The sequence below is a fragment of the Typopeltis vanoorti genome, chromosome 17 (genome assembly GCF_054136105.1).
Source record: "Typopeltis vanoorti isolate ZY-2024b chromosome 17, IOZ_Tvanoo_1.0, whole genome shotgun sequence".
Lineage (NCBI taxonomy): Eukaryota > Metazoa > Arthropoda > Arachnida > Uropygi > Thelyphonidae > Typopeltis > Typopeltis vanoorti.
In genome coordinates this window covers 3,378,731-3,403,345 of record NC_143565.1, presented here as the reverse complement: position 1 = coordinate 3,403,345, position 24,615 = coordinate 3,378,731, and the positions used below count along the sequence as shown (strand labels likewise).

At 35.6% G+C, this 24,615-nt stretch overlaps 1 protein-coding gene across 3 annotated transcripts in view; it reads right to left on the bottom strand.

The window, feature by feature from the left end:
• LOC150097100 (VPS35 endosomal protein-sorting factor-like) overlaps positions 1-24,615 on the bottom strand; it is a 386,078-nt gene that overhangs the window by 28,176 nt on the left and 333,287 nt on the right. For all 3 annotated transcript variants that reach the window (XM_090406834.1, XM_090406831.1, XM_090406832.1), the window contains one exon: positions 8,568-8,733. In XM_090406834.1, coding sequence (XP_090262960.1) covers positions 8,568-8,733 — 166 coding nt within the window. The remainder of the gene's footprint in view (positions 1-8,567; positions 8,734-24,615) is intronic.

Sequence of the window (24,615 nt, the reverse complement as noted above, 5' to 3'; positions counted from 1 at the left end):
AAGTGATCGGAGCTTACTCCACCTTTACCACGAGTTGCTTCAGACTCGAACTACGTTCAGGCGCAAACTTAACTTGTCTGTTTGCTTACTTGGGAAAAAAAGGATTAAAACCTAGCTTACAAAATTGCTTGGTATCTTTAACACAAATGTTAGCAGTATATGAGACTCAAGGGTATCTGAAGGAAGTCATATCAGACTGTATAACTTAAGTCAGGAGGTTAAACCAGGTAGGAGTTAAATGAATGAAAAGTAGCAATTAAGTCGGAGATGCAAAAAAAAAAAAGAAAAAAAAAAGAAGTGCTTGTGTTATACTAAGAGAAAGATTATCAGCAAGCTAGCTAATGAGCAGTACAAGGCTCAGGCAAGAAAAGTGACCAGCACAATAAGGAAGGCAAAATCAGATTATGAGAAGAATTAGCCAAGCAGGCCAAAGGAAATCCCAAAGAGTTCTTTTATATGTGACAAATAAAAGGAAAAGTTACTATGGAAGGACAACTTTAATGAATGCTGAGTAGTGAGGTCAGAGAAGCACATGAAATAACTGAGCTCTGACTGATGCATTTGCAAGGGTTGATCATCCAAGAGAGGATAATGCTGCGACAGGAATTGATGTGAAAATACAGTATGATAAATCTGAAGTATTTAGGATATTGTAGCATCTCAATGGAAATATGGCTATGGGATTGGATGGGATATCATTCATATATTATAAGAATGTGTAATGGAATTGGTATTGTCTTTGACTAGGCTGTTTAATTTAAAACTGAACTTGGTTCTGGTAAAGTCCCAGTGAAATGGAAGGAAGGGAAAATATTCCTTTGCATAAAGTAGGCTCCAGGACTGTGGTAGCAAATTATAGGCCAATCACTATCTCAAGAGTAGTGGTAAAAGTATTGGAAAAGTTGATCTTCGGACTCCTTGGAGGTGTCAGGAATAATAATAATAATAATAAAGACAGAATTCAAGAAGAGATGGATAAGAATATAATACTCTATGGTGGGGGAGGACAGCATGGCCTCATGAAGAGTACTCTTCATGTCTTAGTAATTTACTAAATTTTTATAATAGTGACAGCTGAGCTGGATAAAGATTCTGCTGGATTTTGCAAAGGCATTTGGCAAAAGATACCACATGGAACTCTGTTCCAAAAACTGGAACAAATTATGGATATGAAACTGGTGATATGAGGGTGAATGATGAAGGTATACTAAAGTAGTATATAATAGAACAGAACCCAGAAGAAAGCAATTGACTAGCAGTGTACAACAAAGCTCTGTGCATGGGCTGCTATGTTTATTTTTTTTTTGTATAAATGATATAAGAAATGATTTGAAGAGATATGATTTGATATTCAGTTATTTCTTGATAATACAAATTTGGTAGTGTAATAGGCAATGATTTATCCAGGCAATGTAGAAAGTTTACAGGATGATTTAAATAGGCTGACAGTATGAGCTGAAAATAATGGATACTATTATAATGTGGAAAAGTGTAAAGTTATGCATTTTGGATAAGAAGATTATCATTGTGTACTACACTGATGGAACTGTACTCCAAGAAATTGATGAAGCCAGAGATTTGCAGGTGATGGTCATTATCATCATCATCATGCTTGTCAAGGATTTAGGCCTAGAGTGGCATGTTCCAGCCTTAGAAGTCATCGTTGAATCTCTTAAGAGGACGTCCTGGTTTCTTTTTCCTAGTGGTTTGTAATTTGTTAATCTTTTAAGGCTTGTTTTGGTAATCTTTCTGTTTTCATTCTTTCAACATATTCCATCCATTTATATTTATATTTTTTCTATTACTGATTCTTGATTTAATTCTTTCATGATTTCTTCACTTCATTTGTGATCGAATAGAGTGTACTTGGCAGTTTTTCTCATAAACTTCATTTCAGCTGTTATTAATCTTTGTTTGTCTTTTTGTTTTATTGTCCAGATTTCACTTCCATAAAATAGGACTGGTAAGGATAATGTATTGTATACTTTTAGTCTTTTAGTGTTGATGATTTGTTTATGAACCAGGTTAGGTTTAAATATAGGGTAAATTACACCTATTATTTTTAAATATTTTGCAATTTTTAGGTTTATAACTATTTCATTTTCATATATAATCATACATCCTAAGTATTTAAATGAATTCACGTGTTCTAAAATCTTGTTATCCATTATTATTTTAGTTCTTACTGGATCTTGTCCTTTAAAGGCTATCATTTTTGATTTTTCTGTTGATATTATCATTCCATAATCTTGGGCTATCTCATTTAAATTTAAAAATCTTTCTGTAAGTTATCTTCAGAATTTGTAATTATTATTTGGCCATCAGGAAAAAGGAGAGTGTTTAAGTTCATAGTAGAAGAAAGTTTAATACCTTGAAGGAAATTTTTATTCCATTTTATTATTATTTCATTTATATAAATATTAAAAAGAGTTGCTGAAAGGGGCCATCCATACTGGCCTCCTTGGTTTATCTCTCTCATACATGATAGTTCATAATTTAATCTTATTTCTATTTAATTATTTTCATATATACTTATGATACCTTTTAGAATATTATTTTAGAATTTTATTATATTATTAGTTAAAATGCTTCTTTTAACTTTGTTAAATGCTTTTTCAAAGACAATAAATGTAACGTGTTTCTAAATTGTATTCTTTTCTTTCCACTATTATTAATTTTTGGCAAAAGGCTGGGTTGTCCTTTCCTAAATCCATTATGCACTTCTGAAATAAGGTTTTCAGAATATTTTATTAGTTTGTTATTTAAAATTCTGCTATATATTGAGTGGCGCTAGCGTCGCCGTAGCACGTGGCGGTGAATTTGAGCTGTGCAGCAGAAAGTGATTTTTAATCGGTTAATAGTCCGTTTTTTCCCCCGTTTTTCTACGCTTTTGAGTGCTGAATTGTTTCTCTGAATACGAGTGTACTTCAGTGATTGTTTTTCGGAAGTTAGTTGCTGTCGCGATATAATATATTTGGTACCGTGAGAATCGAACGCGTAACGGTGGAAGACAAAACGAAGCTAAGTTACTGTATTTAGTTATATTTAATTTTATTTAATTATATTAGTACTTAAATGTTCTGATGTTTGTACTTTTTTCCCCTCTTATTTATCAATTGAATAATTATTAAGGATTACGCTACTCGGCAGTAAGGAATGATGGTGGATTCAGCAGCAGTCGCAAGTGGCGTAACGCCAAGTCCTCCGCCATTTAAGAACTCAATTATTAGCAATATCATAAGGGACTTTGTGGCATGCAGTACTTGCGGCATGTATGCTTCTAGGGAATTACATATGTGGCTTGTTAAAGAGAGTGGAGAGCGTATGTGTGCGCAAAATGCAGGCAGTTGGAGGAAATAAGTACATTAGATATATCGATATCCGACTTTGTTGCTCCAGGTACGGAGAATGAATGTAGGAAGACAAGTAGTTTGATAGGAGAGAATGAGAAAATAATGGTTGATAGTGTGGAAGGTGTGAGTGACTGTGGAAGTTTAGGAGATGGTTTTGTTTGGGAGAGTGAATTTAGATTAAGAGTGACTGACCTGCAGAGGGAGATAGATGAGTTGAAAGAGGAGGTGGAATGTCTAGTGAATGAGAGCAGAAGTATGAAAGATAAGATTAGGAGAATGGAAGAGATGAATGCAAGGCGAATCAGAGTAGGAGAGAGAGAGAATTTAAGGAGTATGAGTGAGAGGTATGGGGGTGCTAGAAGAGGAGAGATTGGAAACAGTAGAAGAGAGGGAATGAGAGAGAGGTATGGGAATGCTAACAGACGAGAGGATGGAAACAGTAGGAGAGACGGAATGAGAGAGAGATATGGAAGTGCTAGAAGAGGAGAGAATGGAAACGGTAGGAGAGATGGAATGAGAGAGAGGTATGGGAATGCTAGAAGACGAGTGGATGGAAACAGTAGTAGGAGAGACAGAATGAGAGAGGGATATGGAAGTGCTAGAAATGGAGAAAATGGAAACAGTAGGAGAGAGGGAATGAGAGAGATGTATGGGAGTGCTAGAAGAGGAGAGAATGGAAACAGTAGGAGAGAGAGGTATGGGAATGAAAGAAGAGGAGAGAATGGAAACAATAGGAGCGATGGAATGGTAAGAGGTATAATGTATGGTGACTCAATGATCCGTGGTGTTCAAGATAGGATGCGTGAGGAGTGTTTGCCAGGAGGAACAATAGAAAGGGTGGCTATGGCAATTAAGAGAAGTGAAAGGGTGGATGAGATGATTGTGATGGTAGGAACGAATGACTTGAGTGGTAATGTAAGTCGAGCAGCGAGAGATATGAGATTTTTGCTTGAGACTGTACGGAAGAAGACAGAGAGAGGAAAAATAGTGTGCGTGTTGCCTAGGTATGATAATGATGAGCTGAGCAGAAGAGCGGTGATATTGAATGGCATAATAGCGAGAATGTGTGACAAGAGAGGACTGGTATATGTGGATGCTTGGAGTGCATTTGAGGAAAGAGAGGAGTTGTTTGCGAGAGACCGTTTACATTTGAATGAGGAAGGACGTAGGCATCTGGAGAGATTGCTGTTCTGAACGAGTCAGTGTGTCCCAGGGAGGATGATAGCAGGGGTGGCCTCTTGTGGGAATGGATACTTGGGAGAAGGGAGACAATGTCAGGTAAGACTGAGCCCAGTGGAGTCTAGAAGGGATAATGCTGGGTATAGAAACAATGGCATTTATATGCTGTATACTAATGCCAGGAGTATCCGGAATAAGGGAGAGGAATTGGTGGCGCAGATAGCATCAGCCTGGCCAAAAATTATTGCGATCACTGAGACGTGGTTGACAGAAGGGGATATAAAAACAGGATAGAAGTTGCTGGGTATAGCATTTTTCACCAGGATAGGAGGGGAAAGCGTGGTGGTGGGGTGCTGCTTATGCTGCTTATGATAAGTGATGACCTATGTCCTCTAAGAGTGGAGAATTTGGAAGGAAGTGAGACAAATGATTTTGAGAGCGTATGGTGTGAGGTAGAGGTGGGCAGGACAGGATATTTAGTGGGGTGTTGCTACAGACCCAGGAGCACAGAGGATGGGGACCAGGAGATGTTTAGACAGCTAAGTTTGGCAAGTGCAAGAAGAATGATTGTTATGGGAGATTTTAACTTCAGTAGTATAAATTGGATAGAGGAAGATGCATGTAACAATAGGGGAATGGAATTTCTAGAATTCTTGAGGGACAAATGTCTTAGGCAACATGTAACAGAGGGAACAAGAGGTTCAAAAATTTTGGATTTGGTTATAGCATCAGAAGAGTTGATAATAACTGAGTTGACGTCTCTCCCACCAGTTGGAGAGAGTGACCATATGGTTTTGACTTGGAAAATGAATATACATGCAGGAGTATCAAAGAGACGGGAACTTATGTGGAATTATCAGGCAGGTGATTATAATAGTCTTAGACGTCAACTTCGGGAAGTTTCATGGAGGGAGGAATTGGAAGGCCGGGATATCATCAGTGCGTGGGAAATTGTGAAAGAATATTTGTTATCAGCAATGGTAAGTTGTATACCACGAGTGAAGAAGAGGGCGCAATTTGGAGTAAAGTGGATGACAAACAATATTAAACAGGAATTGCATGCGAAAAAGAGGCTATGGAAGAGATATAAGGAGACAGGTGAAGAGATGCATGAGGAATATAAGACACAGGCCAGAAGAGTGACTCGTGTGGTAAGGAAAGCGAAACTGGAATATGAGAGGAGATTGGCCCTAAGATCCAAAGAAAATCCTAGGGAATTTTTTAGCTATGTGGCCAGTAGGAGGAGAAATGACTGTGGAAGAATGATATTGTGGGATAAAAATGGGAATAGAGTGACTGATGCAAAGGACATAGTGGAATTGTTCAATGAACACTTTATTGGAGTATTTCATCCTAGAGGAGTCAGTTTTAATGCTAGAGGGATAGGACTGGTACGAGGTCTGGAGGTACAGGAGGAGAGTGTGTTTCAGATACTGAGTACTCTGGATGTCAGTAAAGCTGTGGGACTGGATGGTATTTCGCCACTAGTTTTGAGAGAATGTGCTAGGGAATTGACAATACCTTTAACGTGGCTTTTCAATGAAAGTCTGGCTTTGGCAAAGGTGCCCAGGGAATGGAAGGAAGGTAAGATAGTGCCATTGCATAAGGGTGGTAACAGACTGGAAGTGTCTAATTATAGGCCAGTCTGTGTGTCATCAGTAGTTGTTAAGATCTTGGAGAAAGTAGTGAGGGACCGTGTACAGCATTGGGCAGATGAGGGTAATGTTATCTGTGAGAATCAACATGGATTTGTGAAAGGACGCTCTTGTTTTAGCAATATGCTAGCCTTTTATAATAAAGTTACAAGAGCATTAGATGAGGGAAAGGCATATACTGCAATTTTCTTAGACTTGGCGAAGGCATTTGACAGGGTGCCACATGATAAGCTGATATTTAAGTTGCAGCACATGGGTCTGGATGTCAGATTGGTCAACTGGATTCAGGATTGGCTGTCTGATAGGTATCAGAGAGTTGTGTATGGTGGAGCAGTTTCCAGGAGGCAGAGGGTTACAAGTGGGGTCCCACAGGGCTCAGTACTAGGACCTATATTGTTTAACCTTTATATCAATGACATAGCCAGTGGATTGCAGGGGGATATTCAGTTGTTTGCGGATGATGCGAAGCTTGGAAGGATTATTAGTAATAGTGCAGATGTGGTAGCCCTGCAAGAGGATTTAAATAAGCTAGATAGATGGGCAAATGAATGGGGGTGTCAGTTTAATGCAGCAAAATGTAAGGTCTTGAGGTTTGGGAAACATCGATGGGATGCTACATACTCTATGGGAGGAGTTATACTGGAGGAAGTAGGGGAGACAAGAGATCTGGGGTTGATGATTGATAAAAACCTGAAGTTTAGGGGACATATTGCAAAGGTGGTGAAGGTAACACAGAGGATTGCTGCTATTATGAGAAGGACACTGACCTGCAGAGATAAGAGGGTTATCATTCCGTTGTATAAGTCTCTGATCAGACCACACTTGGACTATTGTTCTCAGATTTGGTCCCCAGGATTTGAAGGGGATAAATTAACTGTGGAAAGGATACAAAGACGGATGACAAAGATGGTTTCAGGACTGTACAAGGATAGTTATGAGGATCGGCTGAGAGAATGTGGACTGCAGAGTTTGGTGGATAGAAGAAGGAGAGGTGATATGATTGAGACTTTTAAACTGTTGAGAGGTGGTTACAGGGTTGACACTGGGGAGTTCTTTCGCTTGGTTGATCAGCGGGAAGGAGTGATGACAAGAGGCCATCCCTGGAAGTTACGAAAGGAAACTGTGAGCAAGAGGGTAAGGAGTGGTTTCTTTCTGTGGAGGGTGGTTGAGCCGTGGAATGCACTGCCTGATGGAGTGGTGGGAGCGAGAACGGTCAGTGGGTTTAAGGAGTGGTATGATAAAATTTGTGTTTCTCAGGGGGGGACCTCCCCTCGATGAGTCTTGACAGACTTTATGTCTTAGAAAGGACCTCCCTCGATGAGTCTTTTGACTCCTTGGAGGCCTGAATAATAATAATAATAATAATATTTTGTAACAGGAATTTAGAATACGAGGGTGGTCTGAAAAGTTCTGGGCCTAACAATGAAAAAACGAATTTATAATTTCTAGATTATTTTTATTTTTCAACATAATCTCCCTTAAGACTAATACATGTATTCCAGCGATGATCAAGCACCATTATCCCGTCCCTGTACTGGCAGTAAGATCTGCAAAATACCTCTCTACAGCTGCAATCGCCTCTTGATTCGAAGAAAAAATGCTGACCAGTGAGGAAGAGTTTTAGTTTTGGAAAGAGACTTGGCAGGTACATTGTCCTGATGAAAGATGATTTGTTTTCTTCTGTAAACCGGGTCTTCTCTCATGAATTTTTTTGTTGAGCCTGATTAAAAGATCGGAATAATATTCTCCGGTTATTGTTTTACCATTTTCAAAATAATTAATAAACATACCAAAACACCGATGCCATGACCTTTTCTGCTGATGGAACCGACTTTGTCTTCTTTGGCAGTGAACAACTGGCTTCTGTCCACTGTTTTGACTGCTGTTTAGATTCTGGTGTGTAATGGTTAATCCAAGTCTCATTCATAGTAATAAATCGATGCACAAAATCAGTTTTATTCTTGTTAAAATGCTCCAAGCACTGTTCAGAGATTTTTATGTGAGTGCGTTTTTGATCTGCTGATGGAGACAGACAGTTGTAGAGTAGGTGCCTCCCTTGATGAGTCTTTGGACTCCTTGGAGGTGTCACATAATAATAATAATAAATCAGAAGCATTTTACTGAATCATATACCTAAATTCAACATGTTACCAAAACTGCAATTCAGAATATAATATCTCAAAAAAGTATACTGACAAATAACCAATAAAAAGCATGCATGCATACTAACCACACTAACACAGATCATCAAGGGGAGGGAAAGGGAGTCTAGATAATCTCAAACCTGGATTTGAGAAGGATCCTGAAATGCTATTAATTTGTAATTTATGTACAAGTTATTCAAAGAAATGCTAGTTATTCAAAGAAATTAATCATTTACCTCGTTCAATATGATATATAAAGGACTCCTGAGACATAGCAGACAACACATTCAGTACATTTAAATAAACCATAATTCTAGCATCACTATTGTTATCCCAGGTATAATGCTCTACTACATTCAGTAATCCTCTAATAAGATAAAGGGGCTCTTGTTCAGGGTGATCCTGGAAAAAAAACATGTTATGATTATTTTCAGATTATTTTATATAAATTCCGAATACATAACTAGTTTCCACAAAACTGTAATTTCTCCATTTTTTTTTTAAGTGACTCCCATTCCACAAACAAGTTTTAAAAACCTATGTATTATTACTATGGATAGGCAATGGATACTTTTTTTTTCTAATTCTTTATTAATTTTAGATATATATTTTTTCCTATTTTTCTTTATTATTTTTTCTTATCCTCCTCTAGAAAACAAACATGGAACTTTTTTAAGACACTTCAAGTGTCCAACAAGCATGGATGATGAATTTCTTTGCCTACAAGGCAAAGAAATTCATCTCCTACCTACAGACAATTAGAAACATTTGTGCCCACAGTGAAATCTCCTACCTACAGACAATTAGAAATATTTGTGCCCACAGTGAAATTCAAACTTGTATCCTACTGGTTTGGTTGGAGAGTTGATGCAATAACCACTCAGCCAAGCAGGCTGCTAGCTCAGTTGGTAGAGTGGTTAGCAGTTCTGTGGCTTGTTGGTTTGCTAACCAACAAGCCACAGAATTTTAACTCTTTAACATATTATCTTATCAAAACAATCATCAGTACATCACAAATATCAAGTTCTGGTTCATAGTTTCAATGGTTATATATATACCACATGATGGCTCAAAACAATTAAGAAATCATCATCATTATTTTTTTTTAAACAAATGATTTTGTTATAAATGGTTATATTATTTGAGAAATATGATTGATAGCATCAGTTTTCGGTGTCCTAAAGCAGTCACAACTTTATCAGTTTTCATATGGCAAATATTTAAGACAGTGAATTTCTACCGAAAGTTTATCTCAGCTGTTCTAGTCTTATTAAACTCCTAGTTCACTTATTGAAAAAGGACATGAAATTTAACTGGCAAGAAGAAGAAGAACATCATGCATTCCTATGTGTACAAAATGTTCCAACATGAACTCCTTTGTTAACTCACCATAGGTTTGGTAAAGCTTTCTACTTAATCATCATCACATTACTGGCATATAAACTCAAAGAATGAGCAGGACATTACATGATTAAGTTTGATTATTACTAGCTTCTTTATCAGCAATTTTCATCATCTTAATTCCATTTGTGATAAATCACTTCAAGGAGTGGACAAAATACTCTTAGTATATGATGACAGTTTACATTATTACTAACTTCTAATCAACAATTTTTCTGCAAATTAATCTGTTATCTCTCTCAAGACTCCAGTGTTCAGATGTTATATTTTCATCTTTGAAGGCATTTTTAACTGGATTGATCCACCTAGATTATACTTTTTACTGCTAACCTGGCAACAAACATTTATTTTGTCAACCTTTTCTATTTCATTCTGTTTAAGTGACTAGGCCACCTGAGATTAGTCCTGCTCATACATTCCTAAATGTTAACAATATCAAGTTTCTTCCTAATATCTTCATTTTTAATATGATTCTGCCATTGATACCATCTGTTCAATGACCTACTTTTTGCAATACTCTTATGATCAATTATTTTATTTCTACCTCAGTTCTTAGATCCATAAGTTAAAATTGGTTTGAACACTGTATTGTATACAGCTAGCCACTTTAATGATTTGACAAATTTCTCTCTTATTCCATTTCATTAATTTTTTGCATTTTTGAAATTTATTTTTTACCTAATCCAGAAACTCTGCTCCAGAGACAAAATATAGATCTTTTCAGGCATCTGATAAGCTGGGTAGTGGTCTCACACCAGGCAATAAAATTCATCTACCACCTAAAGCTAATCATAAACATCTATGCCCATGGCAAATCCGCAGCCTTTTGGCTGCAGAGCAGATACACTAACCACTCAGTCAACCAAGTCAATCTACTCCGGATGTCTTTCCACGATTCAGGTTTTAGGTGGCTTTTTCAATGTTATGGATTCTTGTGTATTTCTGACTGCATTCCTCTTGAATATTTTTTAAGCTTCTTATCACTACCATTATATCTCACTACTATATTTTTCTCACTAGCATTCTGTCACTTCTTGTTTCATTTAACAATCTTTCAAAGTAATTATTTCAGATAGCTAGAACATATTTTTCTTCATGTTTTATATAACCTGTATTATCTTTGATCCCTTTTACAATATTCTGGAGACAATCTTTCTACATTGTCTCCAGAATATTTTCCTTCCCTTCTAATATGAATCTTCCATATTCTTATCAAAATCTTCCCATTATTTTGTTTATGTACTTTTACATACACACATTGCTTCACTTTCTGGCAATTTTCTTTGTATTCTCTCAGAGCATGTTGACTTATTTGCAAGAAACTTTTGATATGCTCTTTCCTTTTCCATGACTGCCTTTTTAACTTAGAGTCCACCATGGAATTATGATTTTTCTATCCATGCAGACAACTTGGCTGCATGCTTCTGACTGAATCAAATCGATGTCTTCATTATTCTTATGTCCAGAATCATCATGTAGATATCACAATCAAAAATAATATAGTCAATGAGACTTTCTTATTTGTTTTGTCTTCTCTTCATGTTAATTGTCAACATTCTTATGTTGGGAAAATAGTATTAGTAATGCCTCATCTACATACTGAAGAGAAATCTAGCAGGTACTTGTCTTTATTATTAGCTTTTCTCTTTTCTCCAAACTTTCCCAAAGCATTTCTGTATATCTTGTATTAATTTCCTACTACTGTTTACATTTACATGAGCAGGGCTTCTAATGTCCAATCCTCACCTTCACATGGTGCGCTCCATTAGTAGGTATCTACTGGGTACTGAATGAATAAGGATAGGCTGGCAATTTGGGACTTAGCCTACCAAATTGTACTCTCTATTAGCTTGAACCACAAATGCATATGATGGTATAACATGATGAGATTTCATGTGGGATAGGGCATTGCCTGGTTAAATAAGGCCCCTGTTGTTTTCATCAGGGAACCAGGTTGAACAGTGAAAAGTCAGCTACTGGAAAAAACTCCAACTCAACATCTAGAAGAAGAAGAAGAATAAACCCAAAGAACTGAAGATATGAACCATCAATATAAGGCGTATTAATGAAAAGGAAGTCGAACTTACAGAAATATTGGAAAAGTATCACTTGGACATAATTGACATTACAGAGACAAAGAAGACAAAAACAGGCGAGATATTAAAAATAATAAATATAGGATGCTATTTTCAGGCAATAACGATCAAGGAAAGGAAGAGGTAGCAATAGCATTCAACACCAAACATGAAGATAAACTTCTTGATTGGAAGACAGTAGAGTTATGTGGACAAACTTCAAAATGGGGAAATGGACAATGAAACTTATTTGTGCCTATGATCTCACAGAATGTTTTTCTAAGAAAGAAGTGGAGGAATTTTTTAAATCATTAGAACACATAGCTGACATGAAAAAAATGGAAAAATTACTAACACCATGTTTCAAGATAAAGATGTGCACAAGTTCATATGGAGAGAAGACACAAGAAATAAGAAAAGCCTCATCGACTACACTATTGATAGTGATATCATAAGGCTGGTTCAGGATAAAAGAGTGTACAGGAGATTTGAAATTGGAAGTGACAATTACTTAGTACTAAGCATAAATATGAATATCATTTTGAAAAGAATAGCATGTAAGAAAGTTTTAAAAATAATTAAAGTTGAGAAGCTTTTACAGGTAAATTGTAGACTCAACTATACAAACATTTTTGAAAAAAATTTACAGGTTTAAAAATCTGAACCAAACCTTGGAGTCTCATTGGCAAACTCTGAAGAAGACATTGACTGATTCAGCTAAGGAAGTATGTGGCTAAGTTAGTCTGCAAGGATAGAAAAATAAGAACATTATGGTGGACACAAGAAATTAAAGCAGCAGCCCTGGAAATGAAGAAGGCATACCAAATGTTCCTAGCAAAATAAGTCAGCAGATAAATAAATAAATTCCGTGTGATGATACAGCGTTCCCCCCCTTTATACGGGAGTACATGGTACCATTTAGTTCCCCCAAATTTTATCCTGGCTTTGGAACTGGCATAGGCTGACGAATCAGACCTATGGCTGGGTCAGTATTCCTGACTGTAATCTGTGTGTCCTTGGACAGGTTTGCCTGCTTGTGGGATGAAAAACACCAGAATAAACTGGCAGAAAAAACCCTGCTGTCCACGCCCAAGACCGGCTAACTTGGCTATGGCTGAGGAAGATCCTTGAGCTCCTGACGTCGTTGACAGGAATCGAACCTGGGACACTCCTTCCCCAGGCATAAGAATACAGAGAAAAATGTAAATAAGCTAAGATACGTGTAAAAGTAACTGAAGTCATGGAAGACTGGTAAGAATATAGAAAATAAATATCAGGAAGGTGGCAAAATGTTCTGGAGACTATTGAAGAAGCTTAGAAATGGAGGAAAGAGGTGTAAAAGGAATCAAAGATGATAAAGGTGACATGAAAACTGAAGATAAGGATATCCTAGATGTCTGGAGTAATTACTTTGAAAGACAGTTAATGAACCAAGCAGTGATAGAACCATAGTAGAAAATTTTCAAGAGGAATGCAAAAAAATATATCAATACTTGAGGTGCAAAAAGCCATCTAAAACTTGAAATGTGGAAAGGCAGCTAGAGTAGATGATATTCGACCAGAAATGCCTAAGTATGGAGATATAAAAGTTTTGCAGTGGCTACGCTGTATAATTCAGAAGGTCATATTCTCAGTGATTGGAGTAGGGTTCTCAGAGTACCCATCTATAAAAAAGGGAGTAAAGCTGAATGTAAGAATTACAGAGGAATTTCTCTCTAAGTGTTCCAGGTAACATTGATGCAAACGCACTTGAAAAGTGGGTTAGAAAGATTGTGGAAGAGAAACTCGGAGAAGAACAAGCTGGGTTTAGGCCAAATAGAGGTTGTCAAGATCAGATTTTCACTTTAAGACAAACAGTTCAGAAATTGTGGGAATATGACAAGGATCTGTACTTAAGTTTTCTAGATCTGGAAAAGGCATACAACAAGGTGCCCAGAGAAAAGCTTTTCAAAGCACCACACTTATATGGGGTGAATGGAACGTTGTTATTATTATTATTATTATTATATGACACCTCCAAGGAGTCCAAAGACTCATCGAGGGAGGGCACCTACTCTACACCTCTCTGTCTCCACTAACTCAACACCATCTACTCCCCCACCATCACCACTAGTATTTTCACAGACAATCACAAACATCCATGCCCACAGCAGGATTCGAACTCACAGCCTTTTGGCTGGAGAGTGGATACGCTAACCACTCAGCCAACCAGGCCATGTATTATACAGAGCAACAGTCTATATTTAAGTTGTCAGTCAGCAATTAGAATTGAATGAAATATAGGAAGATGGTTTGATGTAAAATCAAGGGCAATACATAGACTTACCATAAAATTTTTTTATCAAACTGGGACATTTTTGAGACTTTGCTCAAAACAGAAAGTAACGCCTCCTACGCTAAGTACTTATGATTGAAAAGGCTAAATAACGGAGTGGTTAACAAAAAACAACATTTCGTAGTAATAATTTTTAATTACTCTTAACTGAACATAACTTATTATTAAAAAGTTATTATTATTTATCACTAGTGTGAACTTTCTTTAAAAATTCTTTGTCATTTTTAATCGCGTCGAAAAATTCACTACAATTTAGTTCACTATTAAGTTTGCAGCACAATACAGCTTTTACTGTTGATTCAGTCATTCTATCTCTTTCTTCAGACCATATGTTATTCATTATTGAGAATATCCTTTCAACAGGTGAAGATGTGCCTGGCAGGCTGAAAATGTATTCTATAATTTGGACAAGATTGGGCAATGAAATGTTCTTTTCTTTGAAATGACTGAATAGTTGTATCAATTTTTCTTCGCAACTTGTATTTTTCAAAATGTCATAGTTTGCTGACCAAAAAGCTTTTGCAATCACCACTTCATCAAACAGTTTTCATCCATGTTTATTGCATTATTTGCAAGAGTTTCATTACTTTTTTCACCTGAAGCTTCAATTTCCGACCAAGTTAATTCATTGTTGTTTATCCAAGTAAAAGATTCTGCTCCACCAAAACTGTTTTCCCAAAGCTCAATATAAGAAAGTCATTGGTCATAAAATTTTGTAAATTCTTGTAGTATTGTATTAATATTAATACTTCCATTATTTTCCAGTATTCTAAAATGCTTTTTTGCTTCTTGAGGTATAAATTTATTATCACACCTTTCCTCAAGATTTGTTTTTAATTTTCTAAGTTCAATGACAATATCTGTTGCACTTGCTTTTTTACTTTCCATAATCAAGATAGATTTGTTAAACAATTTGACGTGCACAAACCACAAATACATTTCACCACAATCATTATCAAAGAACTGTTTTATCATCACTGGACAGTGTTCTTGTGACACAAAATATGATTTCAGTCCCTCACAGATTTCAAGTACTCTGTCAATAGCTGGAAGTAGCGAAAGAAAACAGGTGTTGCCATGTAGAAGAACCTTTTTATACGCTACATCTACAAATTCAGAGAATGCTTTTAGTTGAGCGACTCGAACCGTATAAATGTGGAAATATTTATAAATTTTGACTACTAAAGCTTCTATTTCAATAGGTAGAACATCAACTGCAGTTTGAAGACAGTCGTGAATGTGACAGATGTAAGCACCACAACCAATGCCCACAATATTTCTTCCTAGTTCCTTCTTCAATCGACTGTAAATATTGTTTTCTCCTCACCATTTTCATCATCATCATCATACGTATCAAGGATTTAGGCCTAGTATGGCCTGTTCCGGCCTTAGAAGTCATCGTTGAATCGTTTAAGAGGACGTCCTGGTTTTCTTTTTCCTAATGGCTTGTACTTTAAGGCTTGTTTTGGTAATCTTTCTGTTTTCATTCTTTGAATGTGTTCCATCCATCTATGTTTATATTTTTTAATTTTTTCAATTACTGGTTCTTGGTTTAATTCTTTCATAATATCTTCGTTTCTTTTGTGATCAAATAGGGTATACTTTACAGTTTTTCTCATAAACTTCATTTCTGCTGTTGTTAATCTTTGTTTGTCTTTTTGTTTTATTGTCCAGATTTCGCTTCAATACATTAAGACCGGTAGGGTTAATGTATTGTATACTTTTAGCCTGGTTTGTTTTTGAACTAGGTTTGGTTTAAATATAGAGTTAATTACTCCTGTTATTTTTAAATATTTTGCAATTTTTATGTTTATATCTTTTTCATTTTCATAAGTGATCATACATCCTAGGTAGTTAAATGAATTCACCTGTTCTAAGATCTTGTTATCTAATACTATTTTAATTCTTGCTGGATCTTGTCCTTTAAAGGCCATAGTTTTTGATTTTTCCGTTGATATTATCATACCATAATCTTTGGATATCTCATTTAGATTTAAAATAGCTTTCTGTAAGTTATCTTCAGAATTTGTAATTATTATTTGGTCGTCTGCAAAGAGGAGAGTGTTTAAGTTAACCGTAGGTGAAAGTGTAATTCCTTGATGTAAATTTTTACTCCATTTTATTATTATTTCATTTAAGTAGATATTAAAAAGAGTTGCTGAGAGGGGGACATCCCTGTCGGACCCCTTGGTTTATCTCTCTTGTATATGATAGCTCATGATTTAATCTTATTTGTATTTGATTATTTTCATATATACTTGTGATAGCTTTTAGGATATTATTTGGTATTTGTCTTTCTTTTAATATGTTAAATAATATGTTTCTTTTAACTTTGTCAAATGCTTTTTCAAAGTCAATATATGCAATATGTGTTTCTAAATTATATTCTCTTCTTTTCTCTATTATTAATTTTAGGCAGAAGGCTGGGTCTATACATGATCGTCCTTTTCTACCTCTAGAATAAAGTTTTTGGAATATTTCATTAGTTTGTTATTTAAGATTCTGCTGTATATTTTGTAACATGAATTTAGTATATTGATACCTCTATAGTTTTTAGGGTCATTTCTATTACCTTTCTTAAAGATAGGAATCACAATTGCTTTTTTCCATTCTATTGGGGGGATGCCAGTTGAGTAAATTTTATTTAAAAATAATAAGAGTCTTCCTTTGAATCTTGTTCCTGTGTATTTATATAGTTCTGAACCTAGCTTATCTTCTCCAGGTGATTTTCTGTTTCTTGTTTCTTTCAGGCTGATTTTTTATTATTATTATTATTATTATTATTCAGGCCTCCAAGGAGTCAAAAGACTCATCGAGGGAGGTCCTTCCTAAGACATAAAGTCTGTCAAGACTCATCGAGGGGAGGTCCCCCCCCTGAGAAACACAAAGTCTATCATACCACTTTTAAAAATCACTGACCGTTCTCGCTCCCACCACTCCATCAGGCAATGCATTCCACGGCTCAACCACCCTCCACACAAAGAAACCACTCCTTACCCTCTTGCTCACAGTTTCCTTTCGTAACTTCCAGGGATGGCCTCTTGTCATCACTCCTTCCCGCTGATCAACCAAGCGAAAGAACTCTCCAGTGTCAACCCTGTAACCACCTCTCAACAGTTTAAAAGTCTCAATCATATCACCTCTCCTTCTTCTATCCACCAAACTCTGCAGTCCACATTCTCTCAGCCGATCCTCATAACTATCCTTGTACAGTCCTGAAACATCTTTGTCATCCGTCTTTGTATCCTTTCCACAGTTAATTTATCCCCTTCAAATCCTGGGGACCATTTCTAATTCTTCTTCAGTTATTTCCTTTTCATTTTTGTTAATTATTTGCCAGTTGTCTTTTTTAAAATATTTGTCTGTCCACAGTTCTGTGTAGTAATTTAGAAATTCTTCTAATTTCAATTCAGTGTTTAATTTTATGTTTTCTTTGGTATCTGCATTTAGGTGTTTCAAAATCTTATATACATTGGGTCTTATTTTATATAAATCATGTTCTAAATTAGAAACAAATTTATTCCATGATTCTCTATGTCTTTTTCTGACTTCTCTTTTAGCTATGGCTCTTATTCTTTTATATTCTATTTCATCTTCTAATCTTTTATTGCTTAACCATTTGTGATAGGCTTCTTTTTTCTTTTTGATTATTTCTTTGATTGTATCATCCCAGATCTTCAGTTTTTTTCTTTTATTGAATTTTTTGGTCTTTCCTAAGCTTTCATTTGCTGCTGCATTTAGTATCGTTTTTATATTAAGCCATTCTATTTCTATTTCTTCATTTTGTTTTATTTTATCTAGATACTGGTTAATTCTTTGTTCATATAGCCATTGTACATTTGTGTCATTCAATAGTCTAGTTTTATAAACAAATGTTTCAATTTTTCTTTCTGTTCTTGTTACTTGTAGCCATTTAGGTGGTAATCTTAATTTTATTTTAACAAGGAAGTGGTCACTGCTTATTTCATATCCTCTGTGAACTCTAACATCTAGTGAAAATTTTGATGTCTTTTCATTTAATATGAAGTAATCTAATATTGATTTCCATCCTCTTGCTGCCCAAGTATATTTATGTATCTCTTTATGTTTATAGAAGGAATTCATTATTTTTAGGTTATTATAAACTACAAAGGCAATCAATTTTTTACCATTTCTGTTTAGAGTATGTTCTCCATGTATTCCTATATTATTATTAATTTTTGTGTTTCCAATTCTTGCATTTAAGTCTACTGCTAAAATTATGTAATAATTTTTATTTATTTTAATACATGTTTGGTAGCTGATTATAAAAATCAATATTATCCTGTTCTCTTCCTCCTTCTGGGGCATATAAACCAATTATTGTTAAAAAGGCCTCTATCTATTTTTATTCTAGCTTCTATTATTCTTTCATTCCATAATTTATAATGTTTTAACTGTTTTGAAAGGGAGTTATGAATCCAAATCATGACTCCTGCTTGTGCTCTTTGGTCTCTGTCGACTCCACTGTATATCACATTAAAATTTTCAGTTCTCATAGTTCCTTTTAATTTCTTTTTTGTTTCAGTGATTACTGCTATTTTAAAATTTCTTTCATTTAATAACTGGTCTAATTCTATTTCTTTATATGCTATTCCTCTTACATTCCAGTTTGCTAGGTGTATTATATTTTGTCGTTTCCATTTTCGTTTTCCCTTTTCCATTCCAGGGTCATTTCTCATAGATTCAATCCGATTATCTTTTTCTGTCAGCTTACAAGTATGGTTATGTTCTCCATGTCAGGGGACTAGCCTGACGATGGAATAGTTCAGTGGTAGGGCTGCTACCTTGAGGCTTCTGAACTCGCCTTCTTCCGAATTTAAACCCATAGGAGGAATAGGGTATATTGAAGGGGAAAGGGTAGATTATAGAAGAAATATAGTAAGGTTTATAGAGAGGACATAGTTGTAAGGCCAGAAATGAAAAGACCCCATGGCCCTCGAGTACTCTAATAGCACAAGGGTCATAAAGTAAGAAGAGTTGGCTGATAAGGCCTTATAGGAAAGATTAAAGTAAGTGGGTCTTCCCCAAAGTAGAAGAAGGAGAGGATAGATCCAGCTAGGGGTCCATGGGAGTGCCGCTTCCCTTACAATCTAGATGATTGCCCCTTATGGCCCTGTTGGTCCACGAGTCCTTATTCAGTATATTCGGACCACCACACCACATATATATATACACACACACATGGTGGGCTCCCCTATCCGCCACTCAGGGGACGCGCTCTCTAGGGGTTACAGGATCCCCTGAGAGTCCTCTCCATTTTACACTCCCAAAATTGGTATTGCAGTTATCTCCACAAAATCCAATAATTGTTTTTGTTATATTATGAGTTTTCATAACTGACATTAAATGGTTTGTCAGTATTTCTGCAGTTTCACCGGGAACTGATTGAAAGTCTAAAAGTTTAACTTTTACTCCACAATCTGGTGCAAAATACTGCACAACAAATGGCACAATTTTAATTTCTTTTCTGTTGGAAGAATCAATTGATATCATCACAAAATTTGTTTTGTTTAAATCTTCACAAAGTTGCTGAAACAACAGTGGCTCAATCACATTAACAATGACAGCTTCACATTTTGTTCTACCCAGTCTAAACTTTGTTTCAAAAAGCTTTGATATCAATTTAGATGAACAATTGGCAGACTTAAAGCTGAGATTGTGAATAGCAACATGAAATGCAACAGTTGCTTCTTTGGCAGCTATTAAAAATTCTTTTTCACTTGGATCGGCACCTTTAAAATATGACAATATCTTTGAGGAAGTTCCTGCCGCTGCTAGACTAGCCTTAAGTTTTGCACATGTCAAGTGATTTTTGATGTCCGAATGTCCACCATGAGCCACAGAAAATTCTGAAGAGCACTGTTCACATTTCACTTTGTCAATATGACCAAACTTTTTCAAAAATGGATAATCCTTTTATAATTCATCCGTAAACACCGTTTCTTTTTGGCATTTTGGAGTTAAATTAATTTAATGAAGTAAAAAAAAATCACAAACAACACGAACCGAAAAGAAACACCAACTCGCAATCTAAACTCAACTAAGATTGCACATGCTCAACAATGACTTGCGATGCAGCGTACAAGCCAGAGTCAAAATAGGGTATTCGTGTTGCCTAATCGCCATTTTCCGAGGCTGCACTTTTTGTACTGTGTATATATTCTGCACTTTTAAATTTTTACCAAATAACTGGGACAAAATGAAAAACTGGCCGGGACCATACCTTCAAACCGGGACGTATGGTAAGTGCAGTAATACAAGGATGCACATTATGAAAGAAAGTGGCATTAGGCTTGATATTGGAATTAGAGATGTCAAACTTGGCTCTTTGCTTTATTCACATGATGTTGTACTCATAAGCACATCTAGTGCAAGTCCCTAGGATTCTTTAATTAAACTGAATAACAGCTGTAACAAATTTGGCATGAAAATCAGCAATAAAAAGACCAAAACTATGAAAATAGGCAGGAGCACAGAAAACTTAGGCTGCATTGTGAATGGAGATCTTATAGAACAAGTAAAATATTTCATCTATTTAAGAATGGTTTTTAGTTAAAATGACAGGTTAAATCTGGAAAAAGATAACAGGATAAGCAATGGATAGCCACCTTAATAAATTTATATAGAATAAGAGAGAAATTAGCCAAAACACCGAACTAGCAGTATACAAGACAATGCTCAAACCAGTTTTAAGTTATGCATCTGAGGGTTGGTTAGAAATAAAGCACTTGATCAAAGACTAGAGACCACAGATATGAGGGGTCTGAGACTTGATAAGAAGCGATTTGGCTTTATCAAAAACAGTCATTATACTTTTAAAAGAATTTGCCACTTTTGTTTGCTATTCAGACAATCTCTTGAAAAAACTCACAGATTTATCTTGTAAATTAGAGTGTATAGTTTTAAAATGTTTACTCAATTTACTAGGAAGCAATGATTCATTTGCCATTTTACATCCACATACTAAACATAACGGCAAAGGATGATCTTCACTTCCGGTCCAAGTGAAACCAAAGCTTAAATAACATTCATTATATTTGCGGTTTATATAGGCCGCGATTTTGCTTTCTTACTTGCACTTAACTTTTGCTCACTTCCAGAATCTGATTCTTCAATATCATGCTTCTTTTTGAGAAATCTATCCATTTTATTTGGGTGTATTTATCTGAAAATAAGTAATATGCACATAACATCCACTTCCAACACTTTTAAAATAAGTAATATACACAACAAGAATAAACCATATTCTTGTTCTCTTTGCAAGAAAAATCACTGTGAATTAACATAATAATGATGTGTTGACAAAAAAGAGCGGTATATCCATACTGAAAAGGTATAATAGAGTAACTATATTTATTTTTATATCTGGACACATATCTCCCTGGAATACCACAGGGTGCACCCGGAAATCTTCTAGGGCACACCCTTTGAGAACCACTGGCCTAGAGGAACACTCTTTCCTTGATGATATGGCCAAGATTGTGGAGTTGGCTGCTTCTCACTTGGACTTTGAAGCCAGTTGGACAGAAAGCTTTTAATAAAAATAGATCATAATTAAAGCAGACTTTTAATACCAATCTCCAGGCTGTCATAAGTTTTTTCCATGTCAAAGAAGACTGAAATCAGATTTTCTTGATTCAAGAAAGTATCTCCTATAGATGTTTTTAAATGGATCAAATGGCCTACATTGGAGAGTGTCGAAAAAAGCTACACTGTATGTTGGAGAAGTTTGTCACTTTCTGAGTACCAGAGAAGAATGGCATTTACCATTTTCTCTATCTTATAAAGACAGCTGGTCAGAGCGATAGGTCAATAACTGTTTGCTTGTGTTGGATCCTTACCTGGTTTTGGGATGACAATAACAAATGACTTATGCCAAGAATCCAAAATATCTTCCTCTGTTATTCTGTTATAGTAAGAGGTGGAGATCCAGAGAAGATGATGGAAGATGTTTTATCATCTAATAATGGATGTCATCAGACCTTACTGTACTGGGATGAAAGAGAGAGAGAGAAACAGAGTCTATACTGACTGAGCTACGAGCTTTCGTAGCTCAGTTGGTATAGACCCTTCGATTCCCATCAGTGATGTGAGGAACCTTTATCTGGTCTCTTTCAACTAAAAGTAAGTTTGCCAGTCTCATACAAAGGTAGGGTTTTTTCTTCGCCTGGAAACTCGGATTTTTCTTCTCCAAGAACACGCAAACTGGCCCCGTGAACACATGCATCTACAGACATAGGACACACCAGGAGGCAGAGAGCTAACCACCTTATCCTCGAGACAGGCATGGTTGTGAAGTCCACAGCTAAAAAACCTGAATGGTTCAACTGGCCCTATGAATACACATGGATTACAGTCAGGAATACTTAAGACCCAGTATAGGACTGATTTGTCAGCTATATGCCAGTCTCGAGTCTGGATAAAAGGGGGGGGGTTGAGATGGTGCTGTACATCCCTGTAAAAAGGGGACTCACGGCTGTTGTATCATCATACACTAAATAAATAAATAAACGCTCTTTTCAGTTCCTCAAGAAATGGCTAACTGCATGGCTCTACCCTATTGGTAGAAAGATTTAGTTACTGTTTCTCATGCTGTTCTTTCAATATTAAAAATTCAGGAGGATATGAAGCTGTTGCTGAGATCCTAGCAAAATTTTCTGCCAAAATATCGACAATGGCTTTGGGTTCATCAACAACACATCCATTATGATCCAAGGTAGACAAATGGTGTGTTCTATATCTACCCTTCATTTTCCAGATTTTATTCCATACATTTTTGAACTTGTTATTTGAGTAATAGATGAAGTAATTGGATCCAAGATCCATTTTAGAAATTATGGACTTTACAACCATGTTATTTATAACATGGTTGTAAAGTCCATAATTTCTAAAATGAACTAAAAGAATGGATACAAGATCATATATATATATATATATATATATATGTATGTAATTATTGACTTCTACTCGGTTGTTTTGATACATTTTTAAAAAAGATTTAATGACTTAAACCGAGATAACTTATAAAGTTTTAATGAGAATAATACAACTAGTTTCGGCTTATAACAGCCTTCATCAGGTATTCATTAAAGGAAGAGTATAGTAATAAACATTGAAGTATCTAAAAGACTGAGAATTATAGGTAAAAATTGCACACATAATTGAAGCAAAAACGTTGTATTTTTAAGTTGTTCTAATTGGTGTGCTATTGTTTATTGTGTGCAAGCGTGCAGGCGCTCGTGAACCTGATGAAGGCTGTTATAAGCCGAAACTAGTTGTATTATTCTCATTAAAACTTTATAAGTTATCTCGGTTTAAGTCATTAAATCTTTTTTAAAAATGTATCAAAACAACTGAGTAGAAGTCGATAATTACATCTATAGCCTAAATGACGAGGCATTTCTAATTAACATCAAAAGGAATTATAAAAAAACGTTGAAGAAAATAGGAATGAAAATAAACAGGTTAGTCTTCCTCAAACATTGTAAGTTCAATACCGTTTTTCCTAACTTCATTTCATTTCAAGAAAATATAACAACGTAACACGCAAAAAGAATTTATTGTAAAGCTAAAATGGATCTTCTCAGTGAAAGAATCTCAGATACAAAACGTTGTTTAGCCTCTTTGTTCAGCATAAAAAGTTCTTTAACTCAAAAACTTGAAGAAATTATGGATAATGATAGCTTACATGATTTTATCATTAACAGTGAAGCACAAGCTACTCGAATACAAAACAATAATAAGTATACCCTTATCAAGAAATTTGATAATCTGAGGAGAATGCAAAATACATCAGGTTGTACTACAACCCGTATTAATCCAGACAAAGTTGTAGTGAACAAATCTTCTCATATTTTAACAGATGCAGAAAAAGATATTCTAAGCAAAGGTCTCGATTTCATTCCCTCACCAAAATTTATTCCTAAAGAATCTCTTCTTACAAAAATAGAAAAAGCAAGTTCGCTCATTCCTAATCATTTAGCAAAACTTCTCTGTATTGAATCGATTTTCATTATCAATAATGCTAAACCTCCAACAGATAATATTTCTCCTGCTGAAAGACAAAACCTAAAAAAACTTAAAAAGAATAATAACATTGTTATTTTACCTGCAGATAAAGGCAATTCAATGGTCGTCCTCAACTCTGAGGATTATCACAGCAAAATGCTTCAATTACTTGAAAACAACATGACTTATTCAATTCTTCAGGAAGATCCTACAAGAGAATGACAAAACGGTACAAACAACTTGTTAAAGACCACGAGTGAAAGACTACGCTCTCTACATCCTCTTATACCACGCATCTATGGAGTTCCCAAGATACATAAGGAAAACACCCCCCCCTCTTCGCCGAATCGTGGAAGGAATTGATTCACCTACTTACAATCTTTCAAAATATCTAGCAAAGCACCTCAAGTGTTTCTCCAATAAATCCTCATCGTTCATCAAAAA